The 18,948-nt window shown below is 44.9% G+C and overlaps 1 protein-coding gene across 5 annotated transcripts in view; it reads right to left on the reverse strand.

The window, feature by feature from the left end:
* Positions 1 to 18,948, reverse strand: part of GLYR1 (glyoxylate reductase 1 homolog) — a 38,885-nt gene that overhangs the window by 18,320 nt on the left and 1,617 nt on the right. For 3 of the 5 annotated variants that reach the window (XR_010023856.1, XM_063099762.1, XM_063099761.1), the window contains exons 3-10: positions 18,385 to 18,464; positions 10,900 to 11,038; positions 10,085 to 10,327; positions 5,037 to 5,123; positions 4,001 to 4,057; positions 3,231 to 3,281; positions 3,064 to 3,137; positions 306 to 405 (exon numbers count right to left, since the gene is read on the reverse strand). Coding sequence is in view for 4 of the 5 variants with exons in the window: in XM_063099762.1 (XP_062955832.1) it covers positions 306 to 405; positions 3,064 to 3,137; positions 3,231 to 3,281; positions 4,001 to 4,057; positions 5,037 to 5,123; positions 10,085 to 10,327; positions 10,900 to 11,038; positions 18,385 to 18,464 (831 nt within the window). In the remaining variant the exon portion in view is untranslated. The remainder of the gene's footprint in view (positions 1 to 305; positions 406 to 3,063; positions 3,138 to 3,230; positions 3,282 to 4,000; positions 4,058 to 5,036; positions 5,124 to 10,084; positions 10,328 to 10,899; positions 11,039 to 18,384; positions 18,465 to 18,948) is intronic. The other 2 variants (XM_063099764.1, XM_063099763.1) reach the window with 1 other exon arrangement.

Genomic DNA, 18,948 nt, shown 5'->3' on the forward strand with positions numbered 1-18,948 from the left:
TATAATTAATTTATTTCTTTTGGCAGCTGGCCAGTAAGGGGATCTGAACCCTTGGCCTGGTGTTACCAGGCCATGCTCTAACCAACTGAGCCAACTGGCCAGTCTTCCCCTCAGTGTTTTTGAATGCTTAGTTTTTATAATAATATTCTAAATTTATATGTCTACCTCTCCACCTGTCTAGACTAAGAGCTTGGCTTCTCCTACTCCACTGCATGCAGAATGCTGAGTAGAGACAATAGGAAGAGACTTCTATCCTCAGTTACCCCCCACTCCACAGCTGACAAGCACCACCCTTGAATGCTTACTTTCTCTGCAGTCCGGTTCCAGACAGTCACCGTGTGACCCATTTTTAGCAAGTTGGAGACAATGCCACTTCCCATGAGGCCAAGGCCCAAAAAGCCTATCCTGCAACAGAGAGAGCTGATCAGTTCAGGGTGAAGGGGGAGAGACAGGGTGAAGAGTGTTTGCTTCATGCAGCACAGGGCTCACTCCCCATAAAGCTTGGTGGTGGGGGATGACCACAGACCACCAGAAACACCACTCAAGTGTGCTGCCACAACACCTCAGAGCGGAGGGCATTGCATCCACACTGCACCTTTCTTATCACACCACGGTCTAAAAGTGTCCCTAAATGTAAACGGGCATCTCTAAACCCTTGACTGCCACAGAACAAAGTATGACTTTTATGGTTCAGGCCAAGTCTTCCAAATCTGGTTCCCCTGCTGCCCTGACAGATGGTCTAAGCTTACAATTCCATTACAGTGAAAAAGCAGACATTTGTCTTTGGCTCTTAAGGCTTCCCGATCAGCTACCTTGAGCGCTAAGATCTCAGATGGCACTTTGGAGCACATCGGGATCCACGACAAGTAACGGAGACAGTGTGTTCAGAGCCAGGCAATTTCCCTAACTGCAGGAACCAGGACCATGCTTTTTAGCTCATTTTCCCAACTTCAATTTTCCCCGCTCTCACCCTGCTGCCTTTCCAATCTTCCTGCGGTCAGCATAGGTAGGCCTTGTCCCTATTCTCCAAAGCTGTCCTCTGCCTGAGCTTTGGAACTGATCATTCCCAGTGCACAAACTTTTCTTCCGGTGCCCATCTTCTCCCGAACCTCTTAGTACTCTCCACTGCGTCCTTCCATCTACAGGCCCATCCCGATTCTTCTGACTAAGGTCCTCAATGCACAATATGCTTTGCTCACCTTCACTTCCTCAGCTTGCTCCTTCTGTGACCCCAAGAACCTAGGGCTGGCTGCTACTAGTGCTGTTTCTACCTGCTTTTTTTTGGTGGCTAGCTGGTACAGAGATGGAACCCTGGACCTAGGTGTTATTGGCATCACACTCCAACCAACTGAGCTAGCTGGCCAGCCCTGTCTCTATGTGTTTTACAGATAATTTTATCTTGTCCAAGTATCTTTTCTTGGTTTTGCACTTCTTTCTCCTTCCTTGAATGGGACGATGGCTAAACAAGGCCTCTTTCATTTCTGATCATACCATATTGTTTTCAATTTGAATTTTCTCCCAGCTCCAGACATCTTCTGCTCCATTCAGACCCTGTTATCCTTTCCATACTTTTGGTCTTCTGGAATCACATCTGCAAGTTCCCTTTGCAAACTGGCTCCTTGACTCAGAGGTTCCCCCCTTATTCATGCTGGAACACCCCCTGCTTAATCTCCCTGTCCCATGTCTGTACTGAGTCATCTGAACCAAATGTTGACAGTGGAAACCACCATTGTCCTCACAGAACAGGCCCCCTTGTCCACAAAGTTCCATGCCGAGACTTAAAAACAAGGATGTAGCTTTTATCATTCATAGCTATCTGGGTAGTGCAATTTTCCCCTATGATTCTAAATCATGACAGACAAATTCTCTTTCCTTTTCTTGGTGTTCTAGGAAACCCAGTAGACCTGGGGATGAAGCTTCTGGCTTGTTAACATGGCAACTGACAGTCCCTCATAGTGTCCTTGAGCCAAGATGGAGAATGTGGATTAATGTGGAATGGATGACAATTATTGACTCTGTAGGTGGCTTCTTACTCATGTTTAAACAGTGTTTGACTAAAGGGGCAATAAAGGCTTCAGGTGAAAGCATCCAGACTCTGTCCTCAGCCCCATCCTGGTCTTTTTTCTTTTTCCCCTCAAACTAACACCATCCTTATTAAATTAATGGATGACACCTATCTTCCCTTTTAACAGCACATAGCATGCCCCTGTCTCCTTTCTAAAAAGGAAAGTTCACTAAAAATAACTTGTAGAATTAAGTGATTTGGACAGTACAAAAAGCAGAAATAAAGTAAGAGACGTACTGTTTTTAGTCTGGGAAAGAATATGTAAGGTACAAGATGGAAATTCAGATTTGGCTCTCTTGCTCAGGAAAGCATACCTTCCTAGTAAAGAAACCCTTTTCGTTAACATCTGCAGACAGAGCAGGGCGTAAGCTACGGTTTGGGGACCAGAATGTTGGTCTGCCTCCCTGCCTGGGCAGGGTGGTAAGCAGCCAGCAGGTGGCCGGGAAGGTTCAGGAAGCGACAGCAGAGAAAGCTGGGAAGGCAGGAGGACAGGCTTTATTCCAAACATCTCACCTCTCTTCCCCAACTTGCAACTACCATGGCTAATTTTGGGGTCTTCATCATGGTTCTACAAAGCCAGTGGTTCTCAAAGTGTGGCCCCTGGGGCTCTACCACAGACCTACTGACTGAGAAGCCCCAGGACCGGGGCCAACAATTGGGGCTTTACAAACTACCTTCCAGGTGAATCTGTGACACAGGGAAGTCTGAAAACCACTGAACAAAGTGCACTGCTTGGACACTCAGTGGTGAGCTATGGAGCCAACCCCTCAGCTTATGCCCAAGGGAGACCCCACTGCAGGTTTATATAGCTTCTGTCTCCTACAAATCACATTGCTCCCAGGCAAATCATTAGCAATAACAATTATAACATCCCCCCGCTCTCTCCATTCAATCGCAGCAATGGCTGGGACATAACTCTTAAAGCGCTCCCTTGGGGTCACTCCCCTACCCCCTAGAAGAACCAGAGCCACAGGGGGCCTTTTCATCAAAGGTCCTACTTTTTGTCTGTGGGTGTGATGTTGCCGTTCACGGCTGTGCTGTCTGCTGCCTGGATGGAGGTGGAACCAGTTTCCTAGGGACAGAAAGCACAGATCATCAAGTCAGTCTGCCCACGGTGAAAGGCACCAGGTGAAAATAAAAACGGGGAGTTGTTGGACCTACATACCTCTTCACATATTTTCAACTTCTTTGTGATTGCCTGGTAACAGACGGCTGGCTAGTAAAGAGGGAGAAAAAAATGACTATTAAACTGAATGATTAATTGGTCTTCATTATAATTCCGTAAAAGATTAGGCCTAAAGTGGGAAATTAACACTGAATACTTACTTGCATAATTTTATTGAACTCCAAATGATAGAACGTTAACACACATGACCTCATTTGATTCTCAAAGCAACTCTATGAGGTTCTTTTGCTGACCATAACACTGAGAATCAGAGGCGTTAAGTCTTGTGCTCAGAGTTACAGAGCTGGTCAGTGTAACTGGACTTGGAACCCAGATATTTCCAACTCCAAAGCCACAAACTATTATTGGATCCTTAGCAGACTTTGGCAGTGTCCCTCCATACCTGTGGGGCTTGGAGACTGTCTCAACCAGTGAGCCTCAGAACATGTCCACCAAGCAACCATGGCTACTTTGGAGGTGCTGAAAGCTCACCATGTTTGGTTTCTGTCCTAGATACTAAAGGTGACTGCAAATGCCTCAACTACACAGCTGAGTTTTAAAAGCTTTTTTTTTTTTTCTAATTTATTCTTAATCTCAACAACACCCGATCCACTAGTGGACCTATATGGCAACTTTCTGGCTAGTTGTTCTGGGCAATGTACAGGCAGAGCCTAACTTTCCAGACCAGTAGGGAGAGGTCCCAATGGAGTAGCACTCTCCCCACAGGCCAGTCCCCAGCCAAGGATCGAGAGCCTCAAAGAGCAACTCACCTTCTCTGTTTGGCTCAGCAGGAAATGATGGAAATGAGGATCTGCATCTTTAACAGGCTGAAATCAGAAAACAACTAAATAAAACAAGTTATCTTCCATTTCCTTCTGCCTGGTGACTGGCTGATGACCTATGGATTCTGGTATTTTTTTTTTTAAACAACTGTCTGGATTATCTTTTCCCATTTTTTACCTAAGGCTTTTATAAACGACCATTCTATCTAGAGGAAAACTGGCTTTAAGTGGAAAAGAACAGATATTTCTGCCAGGTAAAGATACAAATTATTTCAATAACACTGCGAAAATATTGAAAAGCATAGTAGTATTTCTGAAGTTCAGTATTCACCAGGCACTTTGGATAACCCAACAGACTAATCCACATCACTTCTCAGGACTCTTTTTCAATTTTAGGGTTTTGGCCTACTTGCGTCTAGTACCAGACCCCTGAGGGTCTCGTCTTACCAAGGATCTATATTAACAGAGAAACAGGGTGGCAATGACTGAAGACTTTCAAGGGCTTTTCACAATTATGCCCAGTGACAGGTGCAGCCACACCAAGGATAATATAACCTCCAACTACTAAACATCAAAGCTGTGTTTACAGATGATGAGAGGGTGTTTATAAAATATCAAGTAGGGCTGGCAGGTTAGCTCAGTTGGTTAGAGCGTGGTGCTGAAAACACCAAGGTTTGATCCCTGTACTGGCAAGTAGCCAAAAAAAAAAAAAAAATTTGTGGAATGATCCCACTTCTGTGAAAAACAACCCTACTTCCAAAGAAAATTACACATGGGTGCATAATCATGTAAATGATGGCTGAGTGAGCACATTAGAGGTCTGGGTTCAGTTACCTCAAACTTAATAGCGCTCGCCCAAGAGGATGGAGGTTTTTACTTTTACCTCATAGACTTCTGTACTATTCTGTAAGTATAAAAACAAAAAGCCTTATACACAAGAGAAGAGGGAAAAAGGAAAAGCGGGTCACATGGTAACACCAGGAAACCAGCTGCAGGCTGCTCTGCCTGCAGAGGAGCTTATTACCTCGCTGGCAGTCGGCTGCCATTTAAACGCGGCCATCGGTCCAGCCATCATCCCCTTCACGGTGCTGGACTCAGGGATGGTGAGATCCTGCAGAGGGAAAGGCAGAGCATCAGGATGCTTGCTTCCTCTAATCCCACTTTAGGGTTGAGCTAAACCCTAGCAAAAGTTTCATGTCTAAGTGTAAAGTCAAGCCAATCCCCAGGCAAGGTTCTGACAACTGTCCCTTGGGAGAAACAGGGCAAGTTCTTCCCGTCAACCCAAAATGAGCCTTTCTTCTCCATTTTTAGAATCATACAATGTGTTCTTTCACAGAAACTTCACAAGGATGGAAGTCTAGAAAGCCCAACTATTGTCTGCAGTGTCATCAGCAACGTCAGAGAAGATTCCTTATGATTAATGAATATTAAGAAAACAGTAGTGGCCTCAAAGGGAATTCACGATGTCTCAAAAAAAATTAATAAAACCACATGTTGCTAATGAGGAGATCTGCCCAAACTTTATAGCCATTAAGTGACAAAGCCAGAAGTAGGCCCCAGGTTGGTTAGAAGACAAGAGCCCTGCACGATCCTGAGACCCAGGGGAATGGACCTGCTCCTCGTCCCCAGTGCTGGCCCATGCTCTTTTGGGCAGTCACCATTCCAGCTTTAGAACCGGTTGGACCCTCTCTACCACTCTGATGTCACCTCATAATCCCTTTTTCTCACTCACTCCCTGATGGTCACCATGGCCCTCCTGATGTTTCCATTTGGATATCTGATAGGAATCTCAACATGCACTGGACTCTTGATCTCCCCGTGCAAACCACTCCTCCCGCAGGCTTCCCAGTCCTAGAAAATGACCACTCCATTCTTGCAGGCCACGTTCTTTGGAGTCCTCTCGACACCTCTTTCCTCTAATTTATAGGCAATGATTATGGCTTGATGACCAGGTATTCATGCAACCCCTTCTACTCACCATTTCTGCTACTAATACCCAAGCTCAGGTCACCATCACCTGTCACTTGGAAAGTTGCAAAAATAAACCTCTCTGTGTCACTCTGGACCCTTACAGTCTAGTCTCTACACAGCAGCCAGTGTGACCTTCTAAAACATCAGGTCAGATCACGTCACTTCTCTGCTTAAAACTGGCTTCCCATCTCACACAATAAAGCTAGTGTCTATGCTATCATGGCCTACAGGGAGGGTCCTACATGACCAGCAACCTCTACCCCACGTCAGTCTCTGACCTCATGTCCTGTTTCTTTCTCTCCGCTCAGCACTCTCCAGCTCACTAGTACCCTGTTGGCCCTCTACCTTGTCCCCAAGCACATGCCTGCACCACTGCCTTTGCACCACTGGGAATGGTCTTCTGACAGGTATCTACTCACAGGCTCACTTTAGATTTCTGTTGAAATGTTACCTTATCAGAATAACTCTAACTGACCTCTCTGTATCTTCCCCTATTAGAATGCAATGCTGATTATAACAACAAATGCTGTTATAGGGCTCACTGTATGCCCGACATCACTATAAGCACCATTTTATATGTACGTTCTCATGTAATTCTTACTACCTCATGAAACAGACCTATCATCCTTATGTTATGAAAGGAAAAACAAGGCAGAGAGAAAACTGAAACTCGAGGAATTTGGCACCATTCTAGGAAAGCAAGAGCTCTGCTGGTTTTGTCCCCTCCACATGCTGGGAACCCACCTGGCATACAGTCAGAGTTCAACACTACTGAAGAAATGAATACATTTCTTCCCGGGAGGAAACTTGTCTGTCTTTTATGCTGCTTTGCCTCTAGACACCTGGCCTAAGCTGGAGCTGCTCAACGAACATTTGTAAAGAGGTTTTGGCGGGGGGGGGGGGGGGGGGGGGCAAGAAAGCCTAGTGTAGTGCTCTCCGAAAGAATTTTCTGCAATGACAGACATGTTCCATATCTGCATGGATACCGCCTGTCATGTCATTAAGGAGCACCTGGAACAAGAACCAGAAACTGAATTTTAAACTGTATTTAATTTAATTTACATTTAAATAGCCATTGTGGCTAGGGACAGCACAGCTGTCCTAGACCGTACAGGTCTGGGGACTTGCCTAAGGCCACAGTTACATAACAGGAGCAAGAAGAATGCAGCTCTAGGTCCAGTGCTAAGGAAAGGCCTTGACTCCCAAATCGCTGCTCTTTGTATGAATCTGGAATTTTAGGAGAACCACAGTCCTGACAACGCTACTTCTGTGGGGGTGGTCTGTGCCTGGAGTTGAAGTTCTCAGCCCAGGTCTAGGAAAAAGAGCCCTAGACGGGTTGGGAGCGCACTGCTGGGCATGGCTCTCACAGAAGTCTGGACACAAACTCAGCCTTCTCCTGCCTGTATGTAACTGACACCTCCACAATCAAGGTCAGCCTTTTCCGTTAATCCTCATGGGTCAGATTATGTCCAGGAATGGCCCTCATCTGGGGCTTTGCCCAGTTATTGGCCTATGCTACTCCTCACTGTTTCTGGAAGGAGCTTGCCAGCAAGGTGACAATTACTATGGCAACACACACACTCGTTTGAGACTATAGAATATATCAGATAGTTAAGAAGCACCAAAATTCCAAAGTCTGGGCACAGATTCCTATGCGTCTGAAAGTGCTGAACTGACATGGCTCTGTCTGTCCCACACCACCAGCCAAGATCTGTCCTCTTCTGCTGCCACACCGTTTTACTACAGGCCAGGCCCCACTCAGAACTGTGCAGAAAGGATGTGTTGAAGGGTCAAAAGCAGGTAGAGCTCCTGGATTGAAACCTGGCTAAATATTACTACCCCTCCAAGTTAAGAATTCAGACCCAAAGGCAAATGCTTTTTATTGGGAGCTTGTGAGAAAAGTCCCCAGTGGTAAGCCTGGGTGGTGGCCTTTGGGGTTACACTACAAAGACCGTCTAGCTCTCACTGCACAACCAGCCACTGCCTGCAAAGCCACAACCCTAATGACACTGATCAAGTGCTGAGTATGTTGTGGGTATTGCCCCAAGTGTTCCGCCCACATTACTTGTTTAACTCTCACAACTTACCCACAAGGCAAGTATGATCATTAGTCCAATGATCAGATGAGAAAATCGAGGTGCAGGTACTTGACCAAGGTCACACAGCTGCAGCAAGGCACGGGGTCACAACTTAAACTCAGGGCCTTTGTCCTAACCTCTCCTTTGTAGTTCCCTTTGTCCCAAAATAAGCTGTTTGTCTCTGGGGAGACACAGGAGTCAGTGGGATGCACAGTTTGAGATACTAGGCAACGTGAATTTGGAAAAAAGCATAAAACCTGACAGGCCAGATTCCTTCTGGATCCCTAGGAAATAAATTCAAAGGTCACATGACATTTTTTGTGGCTTAAATGATATCACACTCCCTGAAAAGTTCTTCATGCCCCCCAGCTGGTGGCTGTTCTAAATCTTCTCTGCCTTTGGGATTGTGGTCACCTAGGGTGCCACCACTGCAACATTCACTCTTGCCTACTTCCCGAGTCTTAGGCTATTCAGCAGTGGGAAGGGCCTTCTCTGACCCAGTGGCTACACACTGGCAGCCTGCAGGCAGAATCTAGCCCAGAGAAATGTTCCTTTGGACCCAAAAAGTGTTTTAAAAATTTGATTTAGCTTCCAACATTTAAAATTGGGACATTTCACATAAAATTTGTATTTCCAGATTCTCTTGAGAAAAACTAGACCATGTGGCAGGAGTTGGCTGGAACCCTGGACAGAGCATAACCTGACCAGACCCCGTGCCATGGCCATGGCCAGTGCTCCTGCTCTCAGCCCTGAGTAGGTCGGGCCAGGAACCTCCTGCCTGAGCTGTTTCTCCTCATGTCCAGTCAGTCTCTCCTGCCTCCGTTACCCACCTGGTCCCACTGCTGTCTGAATGTGCCAGTCTCGATCTTACAAATAGTGTTTCATCCCAGCCTGTCACCCAACCATTTCCACCAGCCATCTGGCTTCTGCTCCCTGCATCTTGCTGTTGATAATTTTCCTGTGTCCCTGACACAGACACCCCCTTCAACTCCAAATTCTCCTCTGTGGGCTTCTAAAAATGAACCCAAAACTTGTCAGCAAGAAGGCGAGGGATGTGTCCTTTCCACCTTATCTTGTCTGCGACTCTCCTGACCCCTCCCACCCCGACCGAGGCATTCTCTCTGCACAGCACCTTCTGCCCTCTGCTCTTCTCTCTCCTCACTTTCCCAAGACAACCTTGTTCCACCTCACAGAGTCAACCATCCTGTCTACATATTTGTCTCCCAAATCTACATTTCCAGTCTGGGGGCTGTGCCAAGCCTCCCAGGTTGTTGCAGCCTCGCCTCCAATTTGTCATGTTCAAAACAGAACTGGTCCTCCTTCCCATAAGCCGTCTCCACTTCCTGATGCCTTTGCTTTTAGGTAAGTGAGCACCACTGTCCCAGAAACGAGGCTCAAACTCATCTCCCTCCACATAACAAGTCGCCAGATCTCAGGAACTCTTCCTTTGAAGAACCTCTCACACGTTTCCTTTCTACACTTGCTATCATCCCTGTGAATGTGCTACTGGCTTAGCCTTCTCACTGTCCTCAAGCCTCTCCTTGCTGCCCTCCCTGATCACTAATGCACAGCCTGGGGCACACCGCCACCTTAACACCAGCTCAGATACCTTCCCGGGCCCCATGACTCCAGAACAGCATCACACTGCTTGGGTAGCCCTCAAGGACCTCCACGTGCAACGGCGCTGGCCTTCACTTTTGCTCTCTTTGCTGTCCTCTACCTACACTGAGGACACTCACATTATGCTGAGCCCCACATGGGCTATGCCCACCATCTCTGGAATGCCTTCCGTTCTCTCATGCTAAGCCCTTTCCAGGGCCAGACCTTGTTCGCTGGCTCAGGAGGACCTGCCTCATGTTTCTACTTCATGCCTGTGCATCCAGGCCGTGTCTCTCACCTGGTCTGCAGGATTCTTCTGGGTAGCACTTAGCACAGGACTCTATGTCCACTCCACTGTAGAGTGCAACTCTACCTTATGCAAAGTTCAGTCACTAACCCCAGAAGCTGCAGAGATAAAACAAACCTTCTCATCCTTTGGGGGCCGACCCCGCTTCCGGGGACTTTGCTCTTGGGCTCTTTTCAGAGGGGATTTGGAGCCTCTCTCTGAAGAGCCTGAAGACACCCTCTTCTTTCCTTCTCCCATGTTCTTCTTCACCTTCCCTTCAGACAGGCTAAGTTTGCGCTTCTCATCACCTGAGTTTGGCCTACTTCTCTCCTCACTGGAATTACGCCGATTCTTGTCATCAGCAGAATTGTGGGATGATGTCTGAAAGTTTAATAATAATAATGATAACCACAACAGCTGCCGCTGCTGCCGCCATCACCACCACCGTTTACATGTGCCACGCACGGCTACATGCACTGCATGCGCATTGTCCTCATGACCACCCTATGGAATGGGTTCTGCTGGCATCCCACTTACATTGGGGGAAGCAGATTCAAAAAAATAACACAAATTAAGTCACCTGTCCAAGGCCCCAAAGCTAGGAAGTGGTGTTTAAACCCAGACAGTGTATACGTCCCAGGGGCTGTACTCCTTCCTAATCTCTATGCTATAAAAGGGAGAAATGGCCTGTGCTGTACTCAAAAGCTGAGCTACTTTTCCTAGGTCCAAGCAACTTTCCTAAATACAACAACCTATCCCAGAGAGGTCAGCTGCATGCACGGAGTTTCAAGCTGATTAGCAAAACGCTGATACCTTAGAATTGAAGTAGCTCTCTCTCCACTGCCATTTCATAAGAATAGAGTTTTGAGTTTCGGTGACATTCAGTCTGTTATATACTATGCAAAATCGACTGTCTGGTGCTGGCATAAAGTGAGAACTGCAGAGTCTCTCACCTGGTCTTTTCCTTTGGCTCTTTTGAGGAACTCTTCGACGGCATCCACAGCTTGCTGGAATCGTTTTCCCTTGTTAATCTTTATCATTTCCTCTTTATGAGCATGATATGGCTTTAGCTGTTCCACTTTGATCCAGGCACTAGCAGGAAGCAAACACAGAAAGGGTATGATCCATACTTCATATGCCAAAAAATATCAAAGATCTCACCAGAGCAGAATGCAAGTATCCATTTGGTTTAACTGAACTTTGACACAGTCCTGGTATTTTTTCAAACAGTGCTGTCAACTATCCCAAACTCTTGGGCCTAAAGCATATTTTCTTGAAACAAGTCAAGCAGAACCACCACCACCACAATTCAGAACACCACTCAAGTGAAATCACTGTGTTGCAGCCTATCTGTTTCCTCTCGTTCACCAGCTTTCAGTGCCCACCTCCCAGCCCAACTTGCTCAGGGCAGCAGCAGCCTGTTCTCACTGCACAGCACAAATGGCCACACCTGGGTCCTGGGAATCAGGCACCTGGAAGCATCATGCAGCATGGCAGCATTACTGTGCAAGAAGACACCTGCTACCTGTCAACCATTTCAACCAGATTTATGGTCTGTCAATCAACTGAGAGTCAGGGATATTACCTGGGCTAAAGAAATGCGCCCCTTCTATGATGGGGTCTGAGGGCCTTGGCCACACCCCCCAATAAGTGTTAATGACCCCAGAGATGACCACTGAGCTGCTGCAGGAAAAGCTCCTGGCTCACCTGAACCAGGGCAGCAGGGAGCCGAGGGTCTTGATCATGCCCTTCTCCACACTCAACCAGCCCAGTGATGACCAGCAAGCATCAGCAAGAAGGGCTCTGCATTCCTGAGCTGGGGTGGTGGGGGGTAAGGGCTATTGCCACACCCCCTTGACATCTGCACCCAGCCCGGCAATAACCAAGCCACTGCTGGAAGCCCACTGGTCTCCCCTGTGGCAATGAGGGAGGTGCCACAGTCCTCAATCCCACCCTTCCTCCTTCCTCCTTCTTCCATCCCATTTCCCCTCTCCCTCTCGCTCTCAACTGCTCTACAACATTGTAGAACGTAAAAAAAAAAAAAAAATTAATTAAAAAAAAAGAAATACACACCCTCTAAAATTTGCTGCTCTTACAGATATCTGCAGCCACTGAGCCTATATTTGTTCATAAATGATGGTATCCATGGGTGCATAACCACACAAAACATGGAACACATGGTTTGGAATGAGGGCAGCAGTCACAAAAGGAGGCTTTAAAGTCAAGATTCTTTTGGGCCGACCCCGTGGCTCACTCGGGAGAGTGCGGTGCTCCCGACGCGGGTTCGGATCCTATATAGGGATGGCTGGTGCGCTCACTGGCTGAGCGTGGTGTGGTCGACACCAAGCCAAGGGTTGCGATCCCCTTACCGGTCACAAAAAAAAAAAAAAAAAGACGAGCTTCTTTTTGAGATTAAAGGCAAGAGAACATACTCCTCTTGTATTTAATGTTTAATTAAATACCACCAATGTGTAAAACATGAAAGTGAAAAAAAGCAGTCACTTGTCAATTCTGGAATATTTGGCTAACCATACTAACCTGAAAAAATCCACCGCATCCAGTTTTCTGTGGTTTCCCAAAATCACATTCAGCTCACAGAACCCAAGTATTATAAAATAGAGAATTTTAAAGGCCTGGCAAAGTATCAGTTAATTTACATATATTTTACCCTATAATTCTTCACAGGTTTCAGAGTATAACCTTCAGAAAAAGTGTGTCAGATTAAGAATATAGAAACTGGGATATCTCATTAACTTAAGTTTCTTTCTTTCAAAGAAAGCTAAAGAATGTTCATTAATAACAGCAAAAGTGCCAAACCTCTGTACATAAAAATAATGCTACCAACCCACCACCAGCTACCTGTGCTTTGTTGTACTAATAACTGTGATGATGGGTTTGACGATCAGCCTGCAAAAGCCAGGAAGAAAACCAGGATCAGGCTTGTCAACTATGGCTAAATAAAATGCAGAACATTGACACAATTGCTGGTCTCTCCGGCATAGAGCTCTACCCAGAGGAGTCAAGCAGGTACGTTTCTAGTGGCCAACCCATCTTAAAAGTTTGAAATTCTTTTTTTTTTTTTTTTTGGCAGCTAGCTGGTACAGCAGTCCGAACCCTTGACTCCCCCGCCTCTCCTTGCATTTACAGGGATTCTAAGGACAGACCAGAGCAATTAGATGCAAAGTCAGACCTGGCCCGAAAAGCCAACGAAGCTGGCATACTAACTGGTAGCTCTGAGATGACACAAGCAGTATCAGGGAAGAAGCTTAAAGAGCCATGACACCCAGCACTGGCCTCTTCCTGCTAGGAGCTTCAAGTCAGAAACTAAGAGTCGCACAAGTTCCCAGCAGACCAACAAGATGATTTTTACAGAGCCCCTTGATATGGGACAACAGACTCCAAGAATCAGTAAGCCCACCCACTCTCTGCTGCTACTGCCATGCCTGCCTCCTACCTCAAGTCTCACCCTCACTGTGGACTCTAGCAAATGGAAAGGTGTGGACGTCTGCTGGAGGAAGCACCAATAAATCAACACCTATTTTTTTGTTGAAGCATTTTAAGTGGATTACTGATTTCTGCCAGAAGGAACAATACAGTCAAAATTCCACTCACCTTAAAGATAGGAATTTGAGATACTGAAATGAAATTTTCCTCTCAACACCATCTTGGAAGCGTTAAAATGGCTTGCTAAATGAACTGATAGTATAAGTATGACTTCATGAAAATAACTGCAAGAAATGTTAATCTATTTAAGAAATCAACTTATTGCCGGAGAAGCATCCTGTCGCATCGGAAAAACAGTCAATAAAAAACAAGCTCACGAGAGCCCTAGGAGGATTACTCTTGTAAGCAAACCAAACTTACATCACTGTGGCCATCTGAATAGAATGTTTTCTCTAATGGCTACACTGTGAAGTCCTCCTTCTTCTTAAAGACGGTCTGCCTCTAAGCCAGAGCTCTAATAATACACCACTCTCCAATCCACTGAGGCACATCAGTGTACCTGGCATGCAACTGGTGCTCAATAAATAATCACTGGGTAAATGATGCCTTCCAGGCACTTTCTGGGGCTAGACTGCCAACCAGTGATTTAGTGTTTGTTTTGTTGTTGCTGTTGCTGGTTTTTTAAGTGACTGTTCTGTTTCTGTCCTTAATATAAGCTGTAACTTAGGATTTTTCTCATGTCATCCTCCCAAGGCCTCGATGGAGCTACACCTTTTCAGCCCAATTTTGCTGTGGGCTGGGAAGTCAGAAAAATCAAGCTTATTCCAGTTGTGTTTAACGAAGTAGGAGGCTTTGCCTTTATCTACAATGGAATTAATTACAGATTGTTTGTGGTAGTAAATGCATGAAAACAAGCTAATTGGCAATCATTACAGAGAAGGAAATGGAAGGTCTCTTAAGATATCTGGCTAATCAGAAAAAGCAAGATGGAGAGCAGTGTGTGTGGCACGCTACTGCTCGTGCAGAAACGAGGAAAAAGGAATACGTAATTTATTACTTATGTACCAATATCTCTAGAGGGACCTATCATAGGAATCTCATCTAACTGGGTGGCTGAGGGACAGGGATAAATGGAACAACTTCACTATTTATAGCTTTATTTTTTGAACCATAAACACGTATTAGCTTTAAAAAACAACAAATATTAAAGGCCTGTGCCATGGGACATGAGCTATTCTGACTGCCCCGAGAGTTTTCCCCATGAGTTCCTGGTTTGTAGGTTTGCTCTGGTGGGTAGCTCCTCCCTGGCTGCTGGTGTAACTGCACCTGTAATGTGGTCAAGAGCAGTAAGCTTAGCTTGGTATCCTGACACATAACCTAAAAACTCTCTTCACTTGTAAACACAAAATTGCCACTAAGCCACTCTCTGATTACTCCACTCAAAATGTATTCAAAAACTTCCACACTTCTGATGTGCTTTCCCCTGAAATGAAAATCACACATGCAGGTATTGTATCAAAGATGTCAGTTGGGGCTGGCTGCTTATCTCTGTTGGTTAGAGTGTGGTGTTATAACACAAGGTCAGTGGTTTGGATTCCCGTACTGTCTAGCCCCCAAAACAAAACAAACAAACAAACAAAGATGTCAGTCTCTGCACAATCTTAAACACCCTCACATAAGTGTCTCAGCCTTCACATGGACACAATGACCTGGGCTGGACCCTTGCAGCTGAGAGAGACAGGGAGAGAGGACGAACACGAGTGCAAAGTCTAAAGGCGAGAACAAGGACAGGGTCAGAAGATGTGGGTTTGCTTCTCCACCTAGATTTGCTAAGTAGCACTTGGTAAACAATTTCTATGCCTGCCTCTTAGAGGCTGAGGATTACTGGGGTGTTACAGGTCCAAGTCTAAGCTATTCAGAAATAAAGGTACTGGAACCCCTCCCCCCCCCAAGAAAATAATGAAGAATTTCTCAGTTAATTCCAAGCAACGATTCACATCAATAAAAACTTGCAAATAAGATGGATGAAAGTTTTGTTTCTAAAACTTGAAAACATTCCCAAATGCTAGATGAGGCTTTCTAGCTGTGCTTTCTATGTCCACATGGCCAGCTACTTCTTTTTGGGCCAGTTTGTACAATTCTGTTGCATGACATCTGCTCCCACAGTCTACTGCATCAGCAATGAAGGGAGTCTCCCATAGGCCAGGAGAAGAGAATTTAATCAATGCCTTCTAGGAGAGCTCTTGCCCAGCCTTGGCAAAGAGATATTACTGTCTCAGTCAAATATCCAGAACAGTGGCCCTCACTAGCCACTTGGCTCAACTCTCCAACTATTACAGTGTTAGACGTAGGGAAAGTGGGTCAATCAGGTGCCAGGTGAAAAGAAAAAGGAATGCTCACATGGTTCCAACTTGCTATGCTTCTAATCATTAACCACAGATTTTTCTAGAAGAGTTACTTTTAGTACTGATTCAGACACCTCACACCCACCCAGACCTGTCCCATCTTAGATATGGCTTGATGTAAAAAGCACCTCAGGTTGAAACCCTGGACATCTTACCACTTAAATCCATAAACCCCTGGCCTCTCACTTTCTTCATCTGTGAAAAAGAGCAAGAATGACCCTATCCATTTCGTAAAACAGTGGCTGTGAGAATGAGATGTGAAGATTGCTATGGAAACTCCCGGGGTTATTTGCAATCTACCCATTGTTTTCCTACATTAATCTCTGGATTGGTTTGTTTTTGAAGGCTTCCACACACTTGCAAACTGAATGAACACTCCCTCCATTCCACCATCCACAGCCACTGATGAAACTGTTGAACCTTGGGCTCTGTCTCTACTCTGATGGGTGACCTCCACTCACCAGTCCTGTCAAATGTGGACACTCCCAAACTTGACAGTCTTTGGTTGTGGTCACCTGGTGGAGCCAGCAAAGTTATGCTGAAGTTATTTCTCCTTCTGTATTTCTGTAAAAATAGTTCTTAATTCGACTGTGGGCACTTTTGTCTTTCCTGGCCACCTGGCTCAGAGAGCCACATCTAGCCGTTTTATTAAGTCCCTCCCTCACAGGGAGGCCTGATTAGGAAGGTCTGGCCCTTTCTTCCTAACTGTGGGATGTCGACACAATTTGTTAGATGTTTTGGCAGGGGAAGGGAGAGAGAAAAAACAGGTTTCTAAAAGACTGAAATCATCTTGTCGTAAAGAACTACTCTTTTTACTCTTTAATAAAGGTCCTCACATATAAAAAAATAATAACTATGTATATTTTTCCCATAAGCAGTATGTCAGTTTTGAGATGAAACATCTCTCACCAAATCCTATATTCCTCAGAAATACAGCAACAGCCCCACTGGGTCAGACCCTATCCACCCAGGTCAGGGTCCAGGAGCCAATGGAACTCCCACCCCAGGACGTGCCATGACTCCCTGGCCTTCTGCCCAATGCCAAGCGTTAAAGGTGAGGTAGTATCTGGCTTCTACTATAGCCGCTTATGGATTTACCTTTCACAAATTAGTTCTCATCCCTAAAAATGTCACTTACATTACCTGTCTATACTACCTCTTAAATGCCTGTTTCACATAATGTTCCTTATAAAATGTGTCCTAAACAGTCACACAACTTCCACTCACAGTGCCCCTCGCCAAACTCAAGGCCATTTAGTGTTTTGTAAATTCTGATCATGCTCTTTTTTTAGCTTTTGCTTTCCCACATTAAAGAGTCCTGGTCTTTTGCGTCACTTGGTTCCCTTTTCTGGATCTTGACTAGCTTTATCAGATCCCTTTGGAAGCATGAACTGAACTGCACATAGTATTCCTAGTGCCACAGTTTTAAAGGTGGACTGATGTATTGTTTTGTGTTCAAAGCCTTTTTGGTCAAAAGAACATACCTGGCTGATATCCTTAGGAATCTCCAACTCTCAGATTCTTTTCTATTCAAACTCTCTCTGTCATGAGCAGAGTCCGTGCCTGTCTCGCTGTTTTCTTTAAAGGCACTTGCTTCTTATCAGCGTTTTTCCTCTCTTGTAATAGATCTGTACCCTGAGCTGATGTTGGCTGAACACCTGCTATATGCCAAGCCACACTACACATAAGTAATGTTACTTTTCCATCATAACTACGAGGTGGAGAGTATCATCCCCTTATGTGGATGAAGACCCAAAGGCTTAGAAAGGTACAACAGCTTGCCCGGATCACAGAGCAGGCAGAACTGGTATCTCAATGCACATTAGGCCTCTAACACATCCAGAGCTCTTTCCTCAACATAATTTGCTGCCACTGGCCAATCTGGAGATCTTATGTTCAGATAATAGAGAGATAGTAAATAAAATCTGCCTTAACACTGATTAGAGAAGTGCTGTAGATCCTTAACCTTTGGTTTCCTTTCTCTAAGTTAACTGCCTACTTAAAAAAGGATAACATGTCAGTCCCACCGCAACCTAATTTTTAAATAGTTTCTTATATGGTCTTATGTCAGGTCAAAGATTCTCAAATTAATGGTCCTCATTTCTCCAACTTTAGGACAGATCTGGTAATAAAGCTCTACTATTACAATGTTAGAGCAAGTCACCTGGTCTTACAAAAGTGAACAGAATTAAAAACTTACTTTTAATAAAATAAAATTTTAGTTTTCACTGTATATCACATGAATGAACTGTAATGATATACAGCCATTAAAAGATAACCCAACATGGCTCTCATAAAAGGAACTTGGGTAAAGAAAGATGCAAGATACTCTCATTGTGACTATCACATTTAGAAGGTGATGAGACCTGGTTCTTACCTGACTGACTCTGTTATTGGCCCCAGTACAGGTGCCCAACACAATTACTGAGAGATAAGAATAGCACCTTTTATTTAGGTATGAAGCCAGAATGATATGCCATTCTTATGTACAAGAACACTGAATTAAGAATCCCTGGAACATTCTCAGAGCAGCTCAGATTCAGGGTAACACCCAAAGGCAAAGTGAGACTCGTGGTGGGTTCTACTCACTGATCTTCTGTTCCAAAAAATTTCACAAAGAAGCATTTCTTTCCACGGGGTTTCTTCAAGTCCTTGGGTGGATTAACAATCTGGAGGATAAAAGGGAAAACAAAAAGGTCTGATGGCAACACAGAACCCCACTAGAATGTAATTTTCCATAGCTGTAAGTTGGTAAGAAAAAAATAACATAAAATGGATATGTATAAATAAGAACTGAGGTCCTAATACTTGTCTCTGCAATTTTCTACTGAGAAGTGTAAAAATGTGCAAATATTAGATAAGTTCCCTATATCTAACACATAGCACCTTGCTCAGTAGACACAATATCCCTTTTACTGCAATGGCCCTGTTTTACAAGTGGTTAAAACTAAGACGGACATCATTTCACCCCCAATATGACATTGTCATCACCAAAGAAATGTAGAAGACACTCTTCAAAATACTTCTTGTGAAGGAAGAGTTGAGAGAGATAATAATGAAAATAAAGGACAACTGAGGTACAGAAAACACTATATTGCAAAGAGTCTAAAGACATTTCATGGACTCCCAAAAAGAATATAAAAACAGAACATT

The sequence above is a fragment of the Cynocephalus volans genome, chromosome 6 (assembly GCF_027409185.1).
Source record: "Cynocephalus volans isolate mCynVol1 chromosome 6, mCynVol1.pri, whole genome shotgun sequence".
Classification (NCBI taxonomy): domain Eukaryota; kingdom Metazoa; phylum Chordata; class Mammalia; order Dermoptera; family Cynocephalidae; genus Cynocephalus; species Cynocephalus volans.